Genomic DNA, 16,726 nt, shown 5'->3' with positions numbered 1-16,726 from the left:
GGGAATTCTGAATATTGTAGAGTCGTCTTCTGCAGAAAGACATCAGAAAAATAAATAAAAGGAAATTTTAGGAGGAAAGAAGGAAGGAAGACAAGGATTTAATATTCTTAGGTGGAACATAAGATCAGATTTGACAAGGATAGATCAGGAAATTGGCTGTGGTCTTTACGAAGCATTGGCCTTAACTGATTTTGGAAACTGCATGGACAACTGAGAGTTTTGTTGCTAATTATCTTTATTCTTTTCCACTTTTATTCTTATATACAGTACAGCAGATTATGGACATACTTATGAGTTTCTCACTCTTCATTGTCAAAGGAATGTTTAAAAAATTAAAAGCTAAACTTCTATATTTATATTTTGTGCAAAGATAAAATTTCAAGTTTTGAACAGATAAACTATATTTTGACACTTTGGTATTTAATCACAGCATTCTACAGTTGCATTTTCTATTATCAACAAGTTACAGTATTGCACTAGTTCCCAAGAGGAAACTCCTAAGGAATTTCAATGTATTTCAGCACAGATATTACACTCTCTTCACAATAGCACCATTTAAAAAAAAATAAAAATAAAAATTATCTCTTGACATTTAACAACCAAGTTCATCCATTTATTAAGGAACCAATTGTTGAGTGTGCTACTGAACTATGTATTCTTTTGGCTGTGCTTGTTTCTGCATTTCTCGTTGTTTGAGATCCTGTATCAGTGGGGAGATCTCAGAAATTGGAGTTCCTAGCACTTCTTCACAAGCATCTTGAATTACCTGGTCTAGCATCAAGGATGATATCTGCTCATCAGTCAGCATTTCAACACTGAAAATTGCATTAGAAACTAGTAAATCACATACATAAGAGAAAGAATAAAAACATATGTATGAATATTAATGTAATTTAAATATTAGTTTGCTGATACATCTGTACCACTCTAAAATCCCACACTTCAATATGAGAAGTTTTGTATTATTTAAAAGAGAGGAAATGTGTGAAATGAAAGTAAAGTTATCTTGAATGTTACATGCCACTGCATTTGACTTGATTCTTACTTTACCTATGCATTCAGTTTGTTTTAAGTTTTGCACATGCCACAACTACTGTTACTAAAATAAATATATGTAAAAACTCATGCTAATTTGACATGATATGTGAAACATATTTAAGATTGAGTGAGATGTCTGTGTGGCTGTTTATAACCCTTACATTTACATGTTTTGTGACAAGTCATTTATTACCTTTGAAATGAAAATGTGTTTTTGATTTTTTCCCCTTATTCCACATTCACAAGGACCATTTCACTTGGGATCTGAGGAAGACAACTAGCATATTTGTTTCTCTTTGTAAATATTCATGGTGTTTTCTTGTTTTATGTGCCCATGGTCTAAGGATAGTGTCTTTGATTAGTAATCAAAATATTCTCAGTCCTAGGTTTGAAACATGCCACCACTTAAATTTTGATTAATAATCGTCATTGGTGGCCAAAGACTTCTGGCATAAGAAGTCACCCTCATTCTGCCAACAACCTTATCAAAGAGAGTGGAGGAGCGGACAGAGGAGCAGGGCACTCTCTTGTCCTTGGAGTGGGAAACTGCCCCTAAAGGTGGAAGAATCAGCAATGATCAACAGCATCAGGATGCAGAAGGCAATGAAACCACTGCATTAAAGACACATAACATGTATCCACAGGACATGTGGCCTGTATCTGAACAAGTGTCATGATGACCTCTCCATTGGCAAAAGATTCCAGAACAGTCCTCCCATTGCGATCTCTGGAAGGGGACTGCCATGGGGAAGGTGACGATGAGAAAAAGATTGAATAATCAACGAAAGGATAATATTCTATGAGTTGGGGAGCAGGGAATGTCAGAAGCTTGAATGTTTAATGGAAAATCTCATATAAAGATGTGAAACAAATACTAACAAAGAGATAGAGGGGCTGGCCAGTACTTACCTCAGCTCAGTACAGCCGATAGATAAAACAGAACTGAAAATTTACATTCCTAGCTTTCGGAACAAATGTTCCTTCATCGGGGAGGAGAGAGGGGAAAGAAAGGGAAGAAGGGAAAGGAGATTCAGTTACTCACAACCCAGGTTATGAAGCAACAGGGAAAGGAAAATAGGGAGGGTAGCAAGGATGGAGGCATGGTTGTCAGAGGGAAGCCAAAGATATTCTACTGTAAGTTGGCTTCCCTCTGACAACCATGCCTCCATCCTTGCTACCCTCCCTATTTTCCTTTCCCTGTTGCTTCATAACCTGGGTTGTGAGTAACTGAATCTCCTTTCCCTTCTTCCCTTTCTTTCCCCTCTCTCCTCCCTGATGAAGGAACATTTGTTCCGAAAGCTAGGAATGTAAATTTTCAGTTCTGATCTATCGGCTGTACTGAGCTGAGGTAAGTACTGGCCAGCCCCTCTATCTCTTTGTTAGTAGAAGCTTGAATGTGGTAGGCAAGCTAGACAACTTGAAAAGGGTAATGCAACAGCTCAATCTAGATAGAGTAGGAGTCAGTGAAGTGAAATGGAAAGAAGACAAGGATTTCTGGTCGGATGAGTATAGGGTAATATCAACAGCAGCAGATTCGTTATGAATAGGAAGGTAGGGCAGAAAGTATGCTACTGTGAACAGTTCAGTGATAGGATTGTTCTTATCAGAATCAACAGAAAACCAACATTCACAATGACAGTTCTGGCATACATGCTGACATCGCAAGCTGAAGGTGAAGAGATAGAGTGCATGAGGATACTGAAAGGGTAATATAGTACACAAAAGGGAGAGGAAAATCTAATATTCATGGGGGACTGGAATGCAGTTGTAGCGGAAGGAGTAGAAGAAAATGTTACGGGAGAATATGGGCTCGGGACAAGGAATGAGAGAGGAGAAAGTCTAGTTGAGTTCTGTAATAAATTTAAGTTAGTAATAGTGAATGCTCTGTTCAAGAATCACAAGAGCAGGAGGTATACTTGAAAAAGGCTGCGTGATATGGGAAGATTTCAGTTAGATTACATCATGGTCAAAAGAGATTCTGAAACCAGATACAGGATTATAAGGTGTACCCAGGTGTAGATACTGACTCAGATTACAATGTAGTAGTGATGAAGAATAGGCCGAAGTTTAAGAGATTAGTCAGGAAGAATCAATATGCAAAGAAGTGGGATACAAAAGTATTGAGGAATGATGAGATATGGTGTAAGTTCTCTAAGGCTATACGTACAGCAATGAGGAATAGCTTAGTAGGCAGTACAGTTGAAGAGGAATGGACATCTCTAAAAAGAGCAGTCACAGAAGTTGGAAAGAAAAACACAGGTAGGAAGAAGGTAGCTGCAAAGATACCATGGGTAACAGAAGAGATACTTCAGTTAATCGATGAAAGAAGGAAGTACAAAAATGTTTAGGGGTATCCAGGGATACAGAAATACAAGTCACTGAGGAATGAAATAAATAGGACATTCAAGGAAGCTAAGACAAAATGGCTGCATGAAAATGTGAAGAAATCAAAAAAGAAATGATTGTTGGAAGGACTGACTCAGTATACAGGAAAGTCAAACCAACCTTTGGCAAAATTAAAAGCAAGGGTGGTAACATTAAGAGTGCAACACGAATTCCACTGTTAAATGCAGAGGGAAGAGCAGATAGGTGGAAAGAGTACACTGAAGACCTCTATGAGGGGAAGATTTGTCTGATGTGATAGAAGGAACAGCAGTCGATTTAGAAGAGAAAGGGGATTCAGTATTAGAATCAAAACTTAAGAGAGCTTTGGAGGACTTATGACTAAATAAGACAGGAGAGATAGATAACATTCCATTAGCAATTCAAAAATCAGTTGGGGAAGTGGCAACAAAATGACCATTCAAATTGGTGCGTAGAATGTATGAGTCTGGTGAGATACCATCTGACTTTCAGAAAAATATCATCCACACAATTCCAAAAACTGCAGGAGCTGAGAAGTGTGAGAATTATCACACAATCAGCTTAACAGCTCATGCATAAACATTGCTTAGAAGAACACTACACAGAAGACTGGAAAAGAAAATCGAGGATGTATTAGATGACAATCAGTTTAGCTTCAGAAAAGGTATAGACACCAGAGAGGCAATTCTGACATTACAGTTGATAATGGAATCAAGGCTAAAGAAAAATCAAAACATGATCATAGGATCCGTTGACCTGGAAAAAGTGTTAGAAGACATAAAATGGTGCAATATGTTGGAAATTCTGAGCAAAATAGGGGTAAGCTAAAGGGAGAGACAGGTAATATACAATATGTATAAGAGCCAAGAGGGAATAATAAGAGTGGGTGACCCAGAACGAAGTGCTCAGATTAAAAAGAATGTAAGACAAGGACATAGTCTTTCACCCCTACTGTTCAATCTTTACATCGAAGAAGCAATGATGGAAATAAAAGGAAGGTTCAGGAGTGGAATTAAAATTCAAGGTGAAAGGATAACAATGATAAGATTTGCTGATGACATTGCTATTCTGAGTGAAAGTGAAGAAGAATTACATGATCTGCTGAATGGAATGAACAGTCTAATGAGTACAGAATATGGATTGAGAGTAAATTGAAGAAAGATATAAGTAATGAGATGTAGCAGAAATGAGAACAGTGAGAAACTTAACATCAAGATTGATGGTCATAAAGCAGATGAAGTTAAGGAAGTCTACTACCTAGGCAGCAAAACAACCGACAGACAGAGCAAAGAGGACATTAAAACCAGACTAGCACTGGCAAAAAAGGGCATTCCTGGTCAAGAGAAGTCTATTACTATCAAACATAGGCCTTAACTTGAGGAAGAAATTTCTGAGAATGTACATCTGGACCACAGCATTGTATGGTAGTGAAATATAGACTGTGGGAAAACCACAACAGAAGAGAATTGAAGCATTTGAGATGTGGTGTTACAGACGAATGTTGAAAATCAGGTGGACTGGTAATGGATGGAATGAGAAGGTTCTGCACAGAATCTAAGAGGAAAGGAAAATGCGGAAAACACTGCCAAGGAGAAGGGACAGGATGATAGGACATTTGTTAAGACATCAGGGAATGATTTCCATGGTACTAGAGGGATCTGTAGAGGGCAAAAACTGTAGAGGAAGATGGAGACTGGAATACACCAACAAATAACTGAGGATGATGGTTGGAAGTGTTACTCTGAGATGAAGAGATTGGCACAGGAGAGGAATTCGTTGCAGGCTGCATCAAACCAGTCAGAAGACCGATGACTTAAAAAAAATTCTTGTTTTTCTGCCGCAGGCAAGAAAAGTATTTCTAACTCAATCTGGTAATGTACTGTGTCAACTAATGGGGCAACTGCTTACAATGTCATCACTGTTTTTATGAGACTTTCTGTGGTCACAGGATGGACATTCATAGGGCAGTACTTGAACATCATTGTCTGACATATGCAGTAATCAGTATGGAGAAGATACAGTATATCTCAGTGTTTAAATGATATCTCTTCAGCTATGATTTTGTGGACTTCATTAAAATTATATTATCTGAATTTAAAAATCCACATACTACACTCCTGGAAATTGAAATAAGAACACCGTGAATTCATTGTCCCAGGAAGGGGAAACTTTATTGACACATTCCTGGGGTCAGATACATCACATGATCACACTGACAGAACCACAGGCACATACACACACGCAACAGAGCATGCACAATGTCGGCACTAGTACAGTGTATATCCACCTTTCGCAGCAATGCAGGCTGCTATTCTCCCATGGAGACGATCGTAGAGATGCTGGATGTAGTCCTGTGGAACGGCTTGCCATGCCATTTCCACCTGGTGCCTCAGTTGGACCAGCGTTCGTGCTGGACGTGCAGACCGCGTGAGACGACGCTTCATCCAGTCCCAAACATGGTCAATGGGGGACAGATCCGGAGATCTTGCTGGCCAGGGTAGTTGACTTACACCTTCTAGAGCACGTTGGGTGGCACGGGATACATGCGGACGTGCATTGTCCTGTTGGAACAGCAAGTTCCCTTGCCGGTCTAGGAATGGTAGAACGATGGGTTCGATGACGGTTTGGATGTACCGTGCACTATTCAGTGTCCCCTCGACGATCACCAGTGGTGTACGGCCAGTGTAGGAGATCGCTCCCCACACCATGATGCCGGGTGTTGGCCCTGTGTGCCTCGGTCGTATAGAGTCCTGATTGTGGCGCTCACCTGCACGGTGCCAAACACGCATACGACCATCATTGGCACCAAGGCAGAAGCGACTCTCATCACTGAAGACGACACGTCTCCATTCGTCCCTCCATTCACGCCTGTCGCGACACCACTGGAGGCGGGCTGCACGATGTTGGGGCGTGAGCGGAAGACGGCCTAACGGTGTGCGGGACCGTAGCCCAGCTTCATGGAGACGGTTGCGAAAGGTCCTCGCCGATACCCCAGGAGCAACAGTGTCCCTAATTTGCTGGGAAGTGGCGGTGTGGTCCCCTACGGCACTGCGTAGGATCCTACGGTCTTGGCGTGCATCCGTGCGTCGCTGCGGTCCGGTCCCAGGTCGACGGGCACGTGCACCTTCCGCCGACCACTGGCGACGACATCGATGTACTGTGGAGACCTCACGCCCCACGTGTTGAGGAATTCGGCGGTACGTCCACCCGGCCTCCCGCATGCCCACTATACGCCCTCGCTCAAAGTCCGTCAACTGCACATACGGTTCACGTCCACGCTGTCGCGACATGCTACCAGTGTTAAAGACTGCGATGGAGCTCCGTATGCCACGGCAAACTGGCTGACACTGACGGCGGCGGTGCACAAATGCTGCGCAGCTAGCGCCATTCGACGGCCAACACCACGGTTCCTGGTGTGTCCGCTGTGCCGTGCGTGTGATCATTGCTTGTACAGCCCTCTCGCAGTGTCCGGAGCAAGTATGGTGGGTCTGACACACCGGTGTCAATGTGTTCTTTTTTCCATTTCCAGGAGTGTATATTCTACAAAGCTTTTGGGTTAACCAGTTCCCTCCATAAACCATGGAGGTTGCTGTTGGGGGGGGGGGGGGGGGAGCTTGTGTGGCTCAGCAATGCAGATAACCATACCGTAGGTGCAATCATAATGGAGGGGTATCTGTCGAGGGAGCAGACAACATGTGGTTCCTGAAGAGTGGCAGCAGCCTTTTCACTAGTTGCAGGGGCAACAGTCTGGATGACTGACTGATCTGGTCTTGTAACATCAACCAAAATGGCTTTGCTGTGCTGGTACTGTGAATAGCTGAAAACAAGGGAAACTCAGCTGTAATTTTTCCTGAGTTTGCAGCTCTACTATATGGCTAAATGGTGATGGCATCCTCTTTGGTAAAACATTCTGGAGGTAAAATAGTCCTTCATTTGGATCTCTGGGCATGGATTACTCAAGAAGATGTCATTATCAAGAGAAACAAAATATGTTCTACAGATCAGAATATGGAATGTCAGATCCCTTAATTGGACAGATAGATTAGAAAATTTAAAAAGGGAAATGGATAGGTTGAAGTTAGATATAATGGGAATTAGTGAAGTGTGGTGGCAGAAGAAGCAGGACTTCTGGTCAGGTGAATATAGTGTTATAAATACAAAATCAAATATGGGTAATGCAGGAATAGGTGTTATAGTGAATAAGAAAATAGGAACACAGGTCAGCTACTATGAACAGCATAGTGAAGGCATTACTGTAGCCAAGATAGACTTGAAGCCCACACCCACCACAGCAGTACAAGTTTACATGCCAACTAACTCCACACATGATGATGAGACTGAGGAAACATATGATGAGATAAAAGAAATTATTCACATAGTTAAGGGAGACGAAAATTTAAGAGTCACGAGGGACTGGAATGTGATAGCAGGAACAGAAGGAGAAGGAAAAGACTGAAAGAGGAAGCCGCCTGGTAGAATTTTGCACAGAGCATAATTTAATAATCACTAACACCTGGACACCTGGTTTAAGAATCATGAAATATGGTTGTATATGTGGAAGAGACCTGGAGACATTGGAAGGTTCCAGATCAATTACTTAATGACAAGAGAGAGATTTTGGAAATAGATTTTAAATTGTAATACATTTCCAGGGGCAGATGTGGACGCTCACCACAATTTATTAGTTATGAATTGTAGATTACAACTGAAGAAATTGCAAAAAGGTATAAATTTAAGGAGATGGGACATGGATAAACTAAAAGATCCAGCGGTTGTTCAGAGTTTCAGAGGAAGCATTAGAGAATGATTGACAATAACAGTGGGAAAGGAATACAGTAGAAGAAGAATGGGTAGATTTGACAGAGGAAATAATGAAGGCAGATGAGGATCAAGCAGATACAAAGTTGAGGACTAGTAGAAATCCATGGGTAACACAAGAGATACTGAATTCAGTTGATGAAAGGAGCAAATATAAAAATGAAGCAGGTGAAAGGTAATACAAAGTCTAAAAAATGAGATTGAAGGAAGTGCAAAATGGCTAAGCGTGGATGGCTAGAGGAAAAATGTAGGGATGTAGAGGCTTATCTCATGAGGGGTAAGATAGATACTGCTACAGGAAAATTAAAGAGACCTTTGGAGAAAAGAGAACCACTTGCATTAATATCAAGAGCTCAGATGGAAACCTGTCCTCAGCAGAGAAGGATGAATGGCAGAAGGAATTATATAGATGGTATGTACAGGAGAGATGTACTTGAGTTAGATGAAGATGAGATAGGAGATAAATTACTGTGTGAAGAATTTAGCAGAGCAGTGAAAGATCTAAGTCAAAACAAGGCCCTGGGAGTAGACAACATTCCATTAGAACTAGTGGTTGCCTTGGGAGAGCCAGCCATGACAAAACTCATCCATCTGGGGAGAAAGATGTATGAGACAGGTGAAATATCCTCAGATTTCAAGCAGAATATAGTAATTCCAATTCCAAAGAAATCAGGTGCTGGCAGGTGTGAAAATTGACAAACTGCCAGTTTAATAAGTCATGGTTTCAAAATACTGACACAAATTCCTTAAAGAAGAATGGAGAAACTGGTAAAAGCTGACCTTGGGGAAGAATAGTTTGGATTCCACAAAAATGTGGGAACATGTTAGGCAATACTGACTCTATGATTTCTCATAGAAGATAGGTTAAGGAATGGCGAACTGATGTTTATAGCATTTGTAGACTTAGAGAAAGCTTTTGACAGCTTGACTGGAATACTCTCTTTGAAATTCCAAGTGAAGTAGGGGTAAAATACAGGAAGCAAAAGGCTATTTACAACTTGTATAGAAACCACATGGCAGTTATAAGAGTCAAAGGGCATGAAAGGAAAGCAGTGGTTGAGAAGGGAGTTTGGCAGGGTTGTACCCTATCCCCAATATTATTTAATCTATCCATTGAGAAAGCAGTAAAGGAAGCCAAAGAAAAATTTGGAGTAGGAATTAAAGTTGAAAGAGAAGAAATAAAAACTCTGAAGTTTGCCTATGACATTGTAATTCTGCCAGAGACAGAAAAGGACTTGGAAGAGCATTTGAATGGAGTTGACAGTGTCTTGAAAGGAGGATACAAAATGAACATCAACAATAGCAAAATGAGGATAATGAAATGTAGTTGAATTAAATCATGTGATGCTGAGGGAATTAGATTAGGAAATGAGACAGTGAAAGTAGTAGATGAGTTTTGCTATTTGGGCAGAAAAATAACTGATGATGGCCGAAGTAGAGAGGATATACAATGTAGACTGGCAATGGCAAGAAAAGCTTTCCTAAACAAGAGAAATCTGTTAGCATCAAGCATAGATTTAAGTGTCAGGAAGTCTTTTCTGAAAGTGTTTGTATGGAATTTAGCCCTATGGAAGTGACACATGGATGATTAACAGTTTAGGCAAGAAGAGAACAGAGGCTTTTGAAATGTGGTGTTACACAATAATGCTGAAGATTTGATCGGCAGATCACATAACTAATGAGGAGGTACTGAATAGAACTGGGGAGAAAAGAAATTTGTGGCACAACCTGAATATAAGAAGGGATTGGTCAGTAGGACACATTCAGAGATGTCAAGGGATTGCCAATTTATCACTAGAGGAAAGTGTGGGGGGTAAAAATCATAGAGAGAGACCAAGAGATGAATACAGTAGCAGATTCAAAAGGAGGTATGTTGCAGTAGTTACTCAGAGATGAACAGGCTTGCACAGGATGGTGTAGCATGGAGAACCACATCACACCAGACTTCAGACTGAAGACCACAACAACAACAAGCCACAAGTGCTTTTACTACTCTACTCTAAGGGAAGTAAGTTCTTTCACAAAGTTTTACAGATGTATCAACGAATACTTATTTTCCAACTTGTTTTGGGAGCCTTTATCTTCTTGTGTCAAGTGAAGCAACAGCACTTAAAATAGATAGCCATGACAGTGGAGTGCACTTTATTGTTCAAAAAAGTTGTTATTTTGAGCTGAGATGTGTATACATTTTAGGAATGGTAACATCACAATTTTGAGCATTTTTATGAGTCACTGTAGAAAAATAAGGCATAGAATTTTGAACTGGTAGAATTAAGCATACTGTTCTGAAGTGTTAGTGAGTATATCATTTCACTTGTGAACTTAATTTTGAAAAGTGTTTCCCAGTAGCCCCTTGACCATGCAGCTTTCTCTGCCATAATTTCAATGATACTGCCTTCTAGTTCATTGTGAGGGAAGGCCTGGTTTTTCTCAGATGTTATCAAAATCATTCTTTTGTTGCCTTAACCAAGATTTATTCAAAATTTACTGCTACATTTTCAAAGCATTCCTTCAGTTAGGAAGCTACAGATGATAGTATTGATCATCACATTCTGTTTCCTGAGTAGTTTGGGTTTTTATGCTTGAATGAGTATAGCTGATTTTTGTTGCCAGATTTTTCCTTTTGTAAATTTTCATTTCTTAATTTAAAAATTTCATTACATGTTTTCCTATTTTCTGAAATTCATTTCTTATAAGTTTGTCATACAGAAATTTTGTGTCTTTATTTCAGGCTACAAAGTAGACATTGTAGATTCTACATGGGATACTTCATATTCTTCTCTAATAATAGCACCTACAAATACAAGCAATTTTAACTGCGGGATAGGAAGAAAGTGAAAAATTATGTAAATCTCCTACAACTATTTTTTTGTATTGTATCAGTGTTTTTGAATAGCTATTTCTTTAATTGTGTAGGAGGTGATGGCTGGCAGTGACTAGAGTAATTCAAAGATCTGTCTATGTTACAGTCATACAATGGGAAAATGGAAAAAAGTTAAGAAATTATACATAATTATTTGGAAATAGTATTTCCACATCTGTTCATTTCAATGAATTTTTCCGTATATTTACAGAAATTGTCATTCTGCATGCAGACTGCAACTATCATTCAGTTATACTGTGTGTCCACGTGTAAAATGCAGAAGTACAACTTAACACAGAAGTACTATACCTTGCAAGGCTTTCACTGTCTGATGTAGACTCATCCTCTGCAGTAAGGTAATTCAGTGATTTTTCAAGTGGGGATGGAACTTTCTTTGTTGTTGTGGTAGACACATCTGAAAAAGGTGTAAATGTAAAATTAGTACGGTTATGCATGAGAAATAAATTTCATTCTTAACATTGAATGACGAGAAATGCACCAGTGGGTAACGCACAATTTGTGTACAACTGTGAAGTCTGAATTTCAGCCTAAGGGATATAATTAATGTCTTAATTCTATCAATATGACACACTGTGTGGGAATGAACTGGCTGTGAATTGGGACTGATGACCGTAGCAGTTAGGTCCCATAAGTGCTCAGAGCCATTTGAACCATTTGGCTGTGCATTTGCTAGAAGAACCAGTGTAAAAACAAAACTAGATATGGCCTTGGACCTTGTATTATTTCTTTGTACATGTTACAAGTTGGTTTACATAACTGCATATTTACCATTTAGGAGAGGGTTGTTCAACAGTGAATAATTTTATGTCAGTTGGCATGATTCATAACAGCACATTTATGCTTCATCAAGACAAAATGAATATGGTAAAATTAAGATCTTCAACTGTCTCCCAGTAACTGGTAGATTTGGAATATCCTTTGCTAACAGAATGCAACAAACTTCAAGAAACTGATCTGACTTCGAGCCTTAGCTCATGCAGGCTGAGTGGAATGCATTTTACTGAAGCTGCACCATCTACAGAGAGAAAAAACATAACCAATACATGGAAGTCAGTAAAAGCTAAAATGAGGAACTAAATCCATGAGTTTTTCTGGTACCAATACGTTTTTTGGCAGTGTTGATACCTAAATGAAAAAACTCAACATACAAGTAGTTTTTTAACTCATCAAAAAAATCACACCCCAACCATAACTTCAGGTGTAGGTCTAACAAGTCTAGCACACAAACAGGTTGGTTGCAGACCCTCAACTGGCCTCCTCCTAACCAACACTTGGCCATCACTGGCACCAAGGGACCTCCTCCTAACCAACACTTGGCCATCACTGGCACCAAGGGGCCTCCTCCTAACCAACACTTGACCATCACTGGCACCAAGGCATTTCCTCAACTCTCTGTCAAGCATGAGTAAGAGATGTACAATATTTGATGGGATATGTGATTTTAATAAAAGGGAAAAGATGAACCATGTATTGAAGACTTGTTACTGACATGAAACTCACTAAAAGAATCAAAATTATTCTGTAGAATTTAAAGAAATGCTGTATCATTAGTATGACGTTAGAAACAGATAAAATTCAGTCTAGGAACAACAAGCCATCACTGAAAGGCACACTTATAGTGTTTTGGACTTGTCACTGCTCCAAAGAGAGACAAATGCCAGAAAATTCTGATAGAAGTTAAAGACTGAAAAGATGTACATATTTTCATATTACAGACAACACAATGACGTTTGGACACACCCATAAAGAAGGCAATCTCTGCTGAAATACAAAACTTTTGTTTTCTTTGAGGCAGCGATAACTCTTACATACACACTCATTATTCTGTGAATGGTGAAGAGAGTAGTGGCTAAGGGTGCACAGAGTGGAAAGGCACATGGAGGAGCAGAAGATACTGAATGATTCTACACTATAAAATCAAAATTCATCATATTTGTTCTGTAAATCTACCCTACAGACCATAGACTTACTTGGAGCCGCACTCAAGATTTTATGGCTATACAGTGAGTGGATATGGCACACCAAGCTTCTGCATTGAGGATGCTACTGACACGTAACTCTGGCCTCAGCTGCCAGCACCACCAACAACAGCTTTAATGGGCAAACCGTGTAGCTACGACATCAAAATTAAGGCAACTGCACAGTCTAACCACAAAAATGTTGTGATTATTGTGAATGCCATTATACCATCCTTTTTATTTTCCACTTGATATTGCTTGTGAACTCTGTATGGGATTGGACTGTTCCCCAGTTTGATACTACTTCATTGATGTTGGATTATTATTTGCTATGGCCATTGACTTTTCCAAGTGCCTCTTTAACAAGACCATGTACCTGATGATGATGATGATGATGATGATGATGATGACAATGACGATGATGAATATGACAACATAGTAATCATGTTATTATTTTATTTGACTCTATTCCTCCCTTGGGGCCTGTGTTCAGCTTAAACTATAGAGTAGAGCTTGGCACAACTCTAAGGTGCAACTGTGTACAAACTTTAACACATTTGTTCATGTTATCGACAAATCAAAACACAGCACAGATGCAGGAATTCCTAAAATTTTGAGAGAAATGTCAACTGCAAAGACAAATAATACTTTCTACAACAGCAAAATCAACAACTATAACAGCAAAAAACAGTGACAGAAAACTATGAACCAAAACCCAGCACTTCTATAAGTCCCAGAGCCTCATCCTGAAACAGATGGTTTGAGCTCATATCAGTATCGATAAAGTCCACATTTTCATGCAAGTGAAATCTCAAATTTTGAGCTTAAGCACTTGTTGTTTTCTAATTCAAAAATTTATAAATGGCATCATTTTCACATTTAGTAGCCAGTCCAAGCATTTTAAGTTGGAGTTGTCATTTCGGATGAGTAGATTGTCACCAATCATATTCCAACACTATGGTTTTCCTGCCCCTAGATTCTGAGGTTCAAGCCCAAATTTTAACCCCTCTTTAAAAGAATTCTTAATTATAGCAACAATCCACAAAATGCCACTATCACCTCAGAGAACAATGTCTACTGAACATGAAGTGGGAAAAGTTCATGAACAGTACAGGCCTATTAATAAGCAATCATCATGCAGTTTGAGTTCTTCAAGTAACGGCTCGCCTACAGGGATGGATAAAAATATGGTACACCAAAAACACAACACATTACCATGCCTAATACTGTGTAGGAAAACCGCTGGCATTCAAGACAGCTTCTGGTCATTTCAAAATTGATAAATACAGGTCCTGTATGGTTTTCAATGGAATCTTATACCATTCTTCCTGTAAAATAGTGGCAAGTTCAGATAATGATGATGGAGGTTGATAGTGATCATGCATCCTTCTCTTCAAAAGTAGGCCACGAAGTCTCAATAATATTGTGACATGGTGACTGTTGTGGCCAGGGGAGATGCAAAGATACATCCCCATGCTCACAAAACCAATCCTGAACGATGCAAGATGCATGACCAGGGGCCCCATCATCTTGGAACATAGCATCAGTATTTGGAAGCAAACATTGTACCTTGGGATAAACCTGATCAGCCAAAAAGGTGACATAATCCTTGAGAGCAATGTGGTGTTGCTGAGGAACCATGGGCCCTGTGGAATACCAAGATTTGGCTCCCCAACCCATCACCGAACCCCTGACATGTTTCACTCTTGGAATGGAAATTCAGTCAGAAGTTGGAAACAGTGTGAAAAAACCTATTGCAACCAAATGACATTCTTCCATTGCTTCTTGGCCTAGGTTTTGCAGCTTCAGCACCACATTTTCCTGTTTTAGCCTTTGCATCAGTGATGAGTGGTTCTGGAATTCCATCTCATCCTGCAATTCCCTGCTTATGGAGCTCTCTTCATGTTGTTTTGGTACTGACAGGGTTCACAAGTATGACATTCAGTTCTGCAGCAACCTTTACAGCTGTCATCCTCTTATTTTTCATTGCAATGCTCTTCATTGACTGTCCATCATAATCACTCAACAAACATTTTTGTCTGCGCTGTGAATAGCTGCCTTCCTCATATGCGGTATAAATTTTTGATATGGTGCCACCTGAAACACTAAACACTTTGACTCCCTTGGTTATGGAAGCATCCACTATAAGAGCACCAACAATTAGCCATATTTGAATTCACTTAGCCCCGATGTAATGTACTCATAACTACACAGAACACTGTTCTGATAATGACCAGTACTTGCAATATTGAGAACATTGCAAAGGTGCAGTTTATAGTCAGATACAACAATGCAACCTGCAGGCCTGGTTAGGATCTGCACTTATATTCCAGCATGCATTTCTCATGGTATTTCAATCTTTTCATCCAATCCCTGTAGGTTGACATGGAGCCTAACCTCTTCACATCATTCAAAACAGTAACAATCTCATGCAGTGCCTGAATCAGATGATAGTTTAAACAAGTGTAAAGTACCTAGGAATTTGGTAAGAACTGATTCAAGATGCACAACTGCAATAATTTTCTTTAACAATGTGAAATCTGTTTTCTATGGAGAAAACTTAATCACACTGCTGTAGTGCCTAAAAGTCATCTACAGTACACTGGCCCACTTTTGTCATACCAAATATCATAAGGAAACACAATTCTAGTGGTGCATTACTAAACATCAGCCACCCTCACTAAACTGATGTTCTCCTTGACAATGTAGGATACTGAAGTACGGTTGCTGTTTGATACAAACGCATCCAACATGTGAGTTAACGAGCATTTTGCTCTCACTTAAGTATGTGGCCGAAAGAGTCAGCCTTCAGGAATTGTGAAACAAACCCTGCTGTCTAGGACTGTGTGCCACAAAGAGCACAGATTCGCCACGAGATGGGGAAATTCACAGGCATCTATTGTGCTGAATAAGGCCTAAGAACTGTAGTGTGCGAGTGAGACAGATGAGAACCTATGTCATAGGAAAACCCCGTAGAAGCTGTTTGTGGCCAGGGAGACATACCAGTGTTAAATATGGTTGACCTAAGATTGGCCATAAAGGGAAACATTTAGGAAAACTATTTAATTCTGTAGTAATTCAGGGAATGATGCCACAGTAATTTTAATCTACCATCCTTCATATATTTTCATTGTGATCCCAATAAAACTTGAACACTCATCGTATCTATAATAGTTTAGGATTTTCTGTTAAAGTGATATTAACAAGTTTTGTAACAAAGACCTGAACGCTAAAATCTGAATGCTTTGGTCAATCTTAATGATCAACATTTCATATAGAAGCGCATCATTAAAATGACAAATGTTGTAAATATCAACTCTGTAACATTATTTGTTTAAAAGATATAGGAAATTTCGATTATCAGCATTTTCAGTTAAGCAGCAGATCATCACTTCCTCCACACAAAACACATTGAATGATGACAGCATGACACCGTATTGAATCATTAGGTAATAGACTATTTGTTGTAAAGTTTAGTGCATAAAAGTTACTTCTGTTCATTATTTATTTGTCAGAAAGCACATTGGTGCAAAGCTACTTGCCATGACTTTCAAAGTTAAGAAGGAAATTATATTGGTTTTACGTAAAAGAATTTAACATTTATTATGTAATGGACATTATTGTTACTTCGTTTAGAACATGAAAGTGGTCAAGCTTTGATTAT

At 39.4% G+C, this 16,726-nt stretch overlaps 1 protein-coding gene across 2 annotated transcripts in view; it reads right to left on the bottom strand.

Annotated features, from left to right (window-relative positions):
* Nucleotides 1-261: 261 nt before the first annotated feature.
* Nucleotides 262-16,726, bottom strand: part of LOC124721387 — a 254,236-nt gene continuing 237,771 nt past the window's right edge. For both annotated transcript variants that reach the window (XM_047246323.1, XM_047246324.1), the window contains 2 exons: nt 11,393-11,498; nt 262-815 (listed from right to left, as the gene is read on the bottom strand). In XM_047246323.1, the coding sequence (XP_047102279.1) occupies nt 641-815; nt 11,393-11,498 (281 nt within the window). In that variant the 3' untranslated portion in view covers nt 262-640. The remainder of the gene's footprint in view (nt 816-11,392; nt 11,499-16,726) is intronic.

The sequence above is a fragment of the Schistocerca piceifrons genome, chromosome X (assembly GCF_021461385.2).
Source record: "Schistocerca piceifrons isolate TAMUIC-IGC-003096 chromosome X, iqSchPice1.1, whole genome shotgun sequence".
NCBI lineage: Eukaryota > Metazoa > Arthropoda > Insecta > Orthoptera > Acrididae > Schistocerca > Schistocerca piceifrons.
The sequence above is the reverse complement of the archived record's forward strand: the minus strand, read 5'-3'. Positions and strand labels throughout refer to the sequence as shown.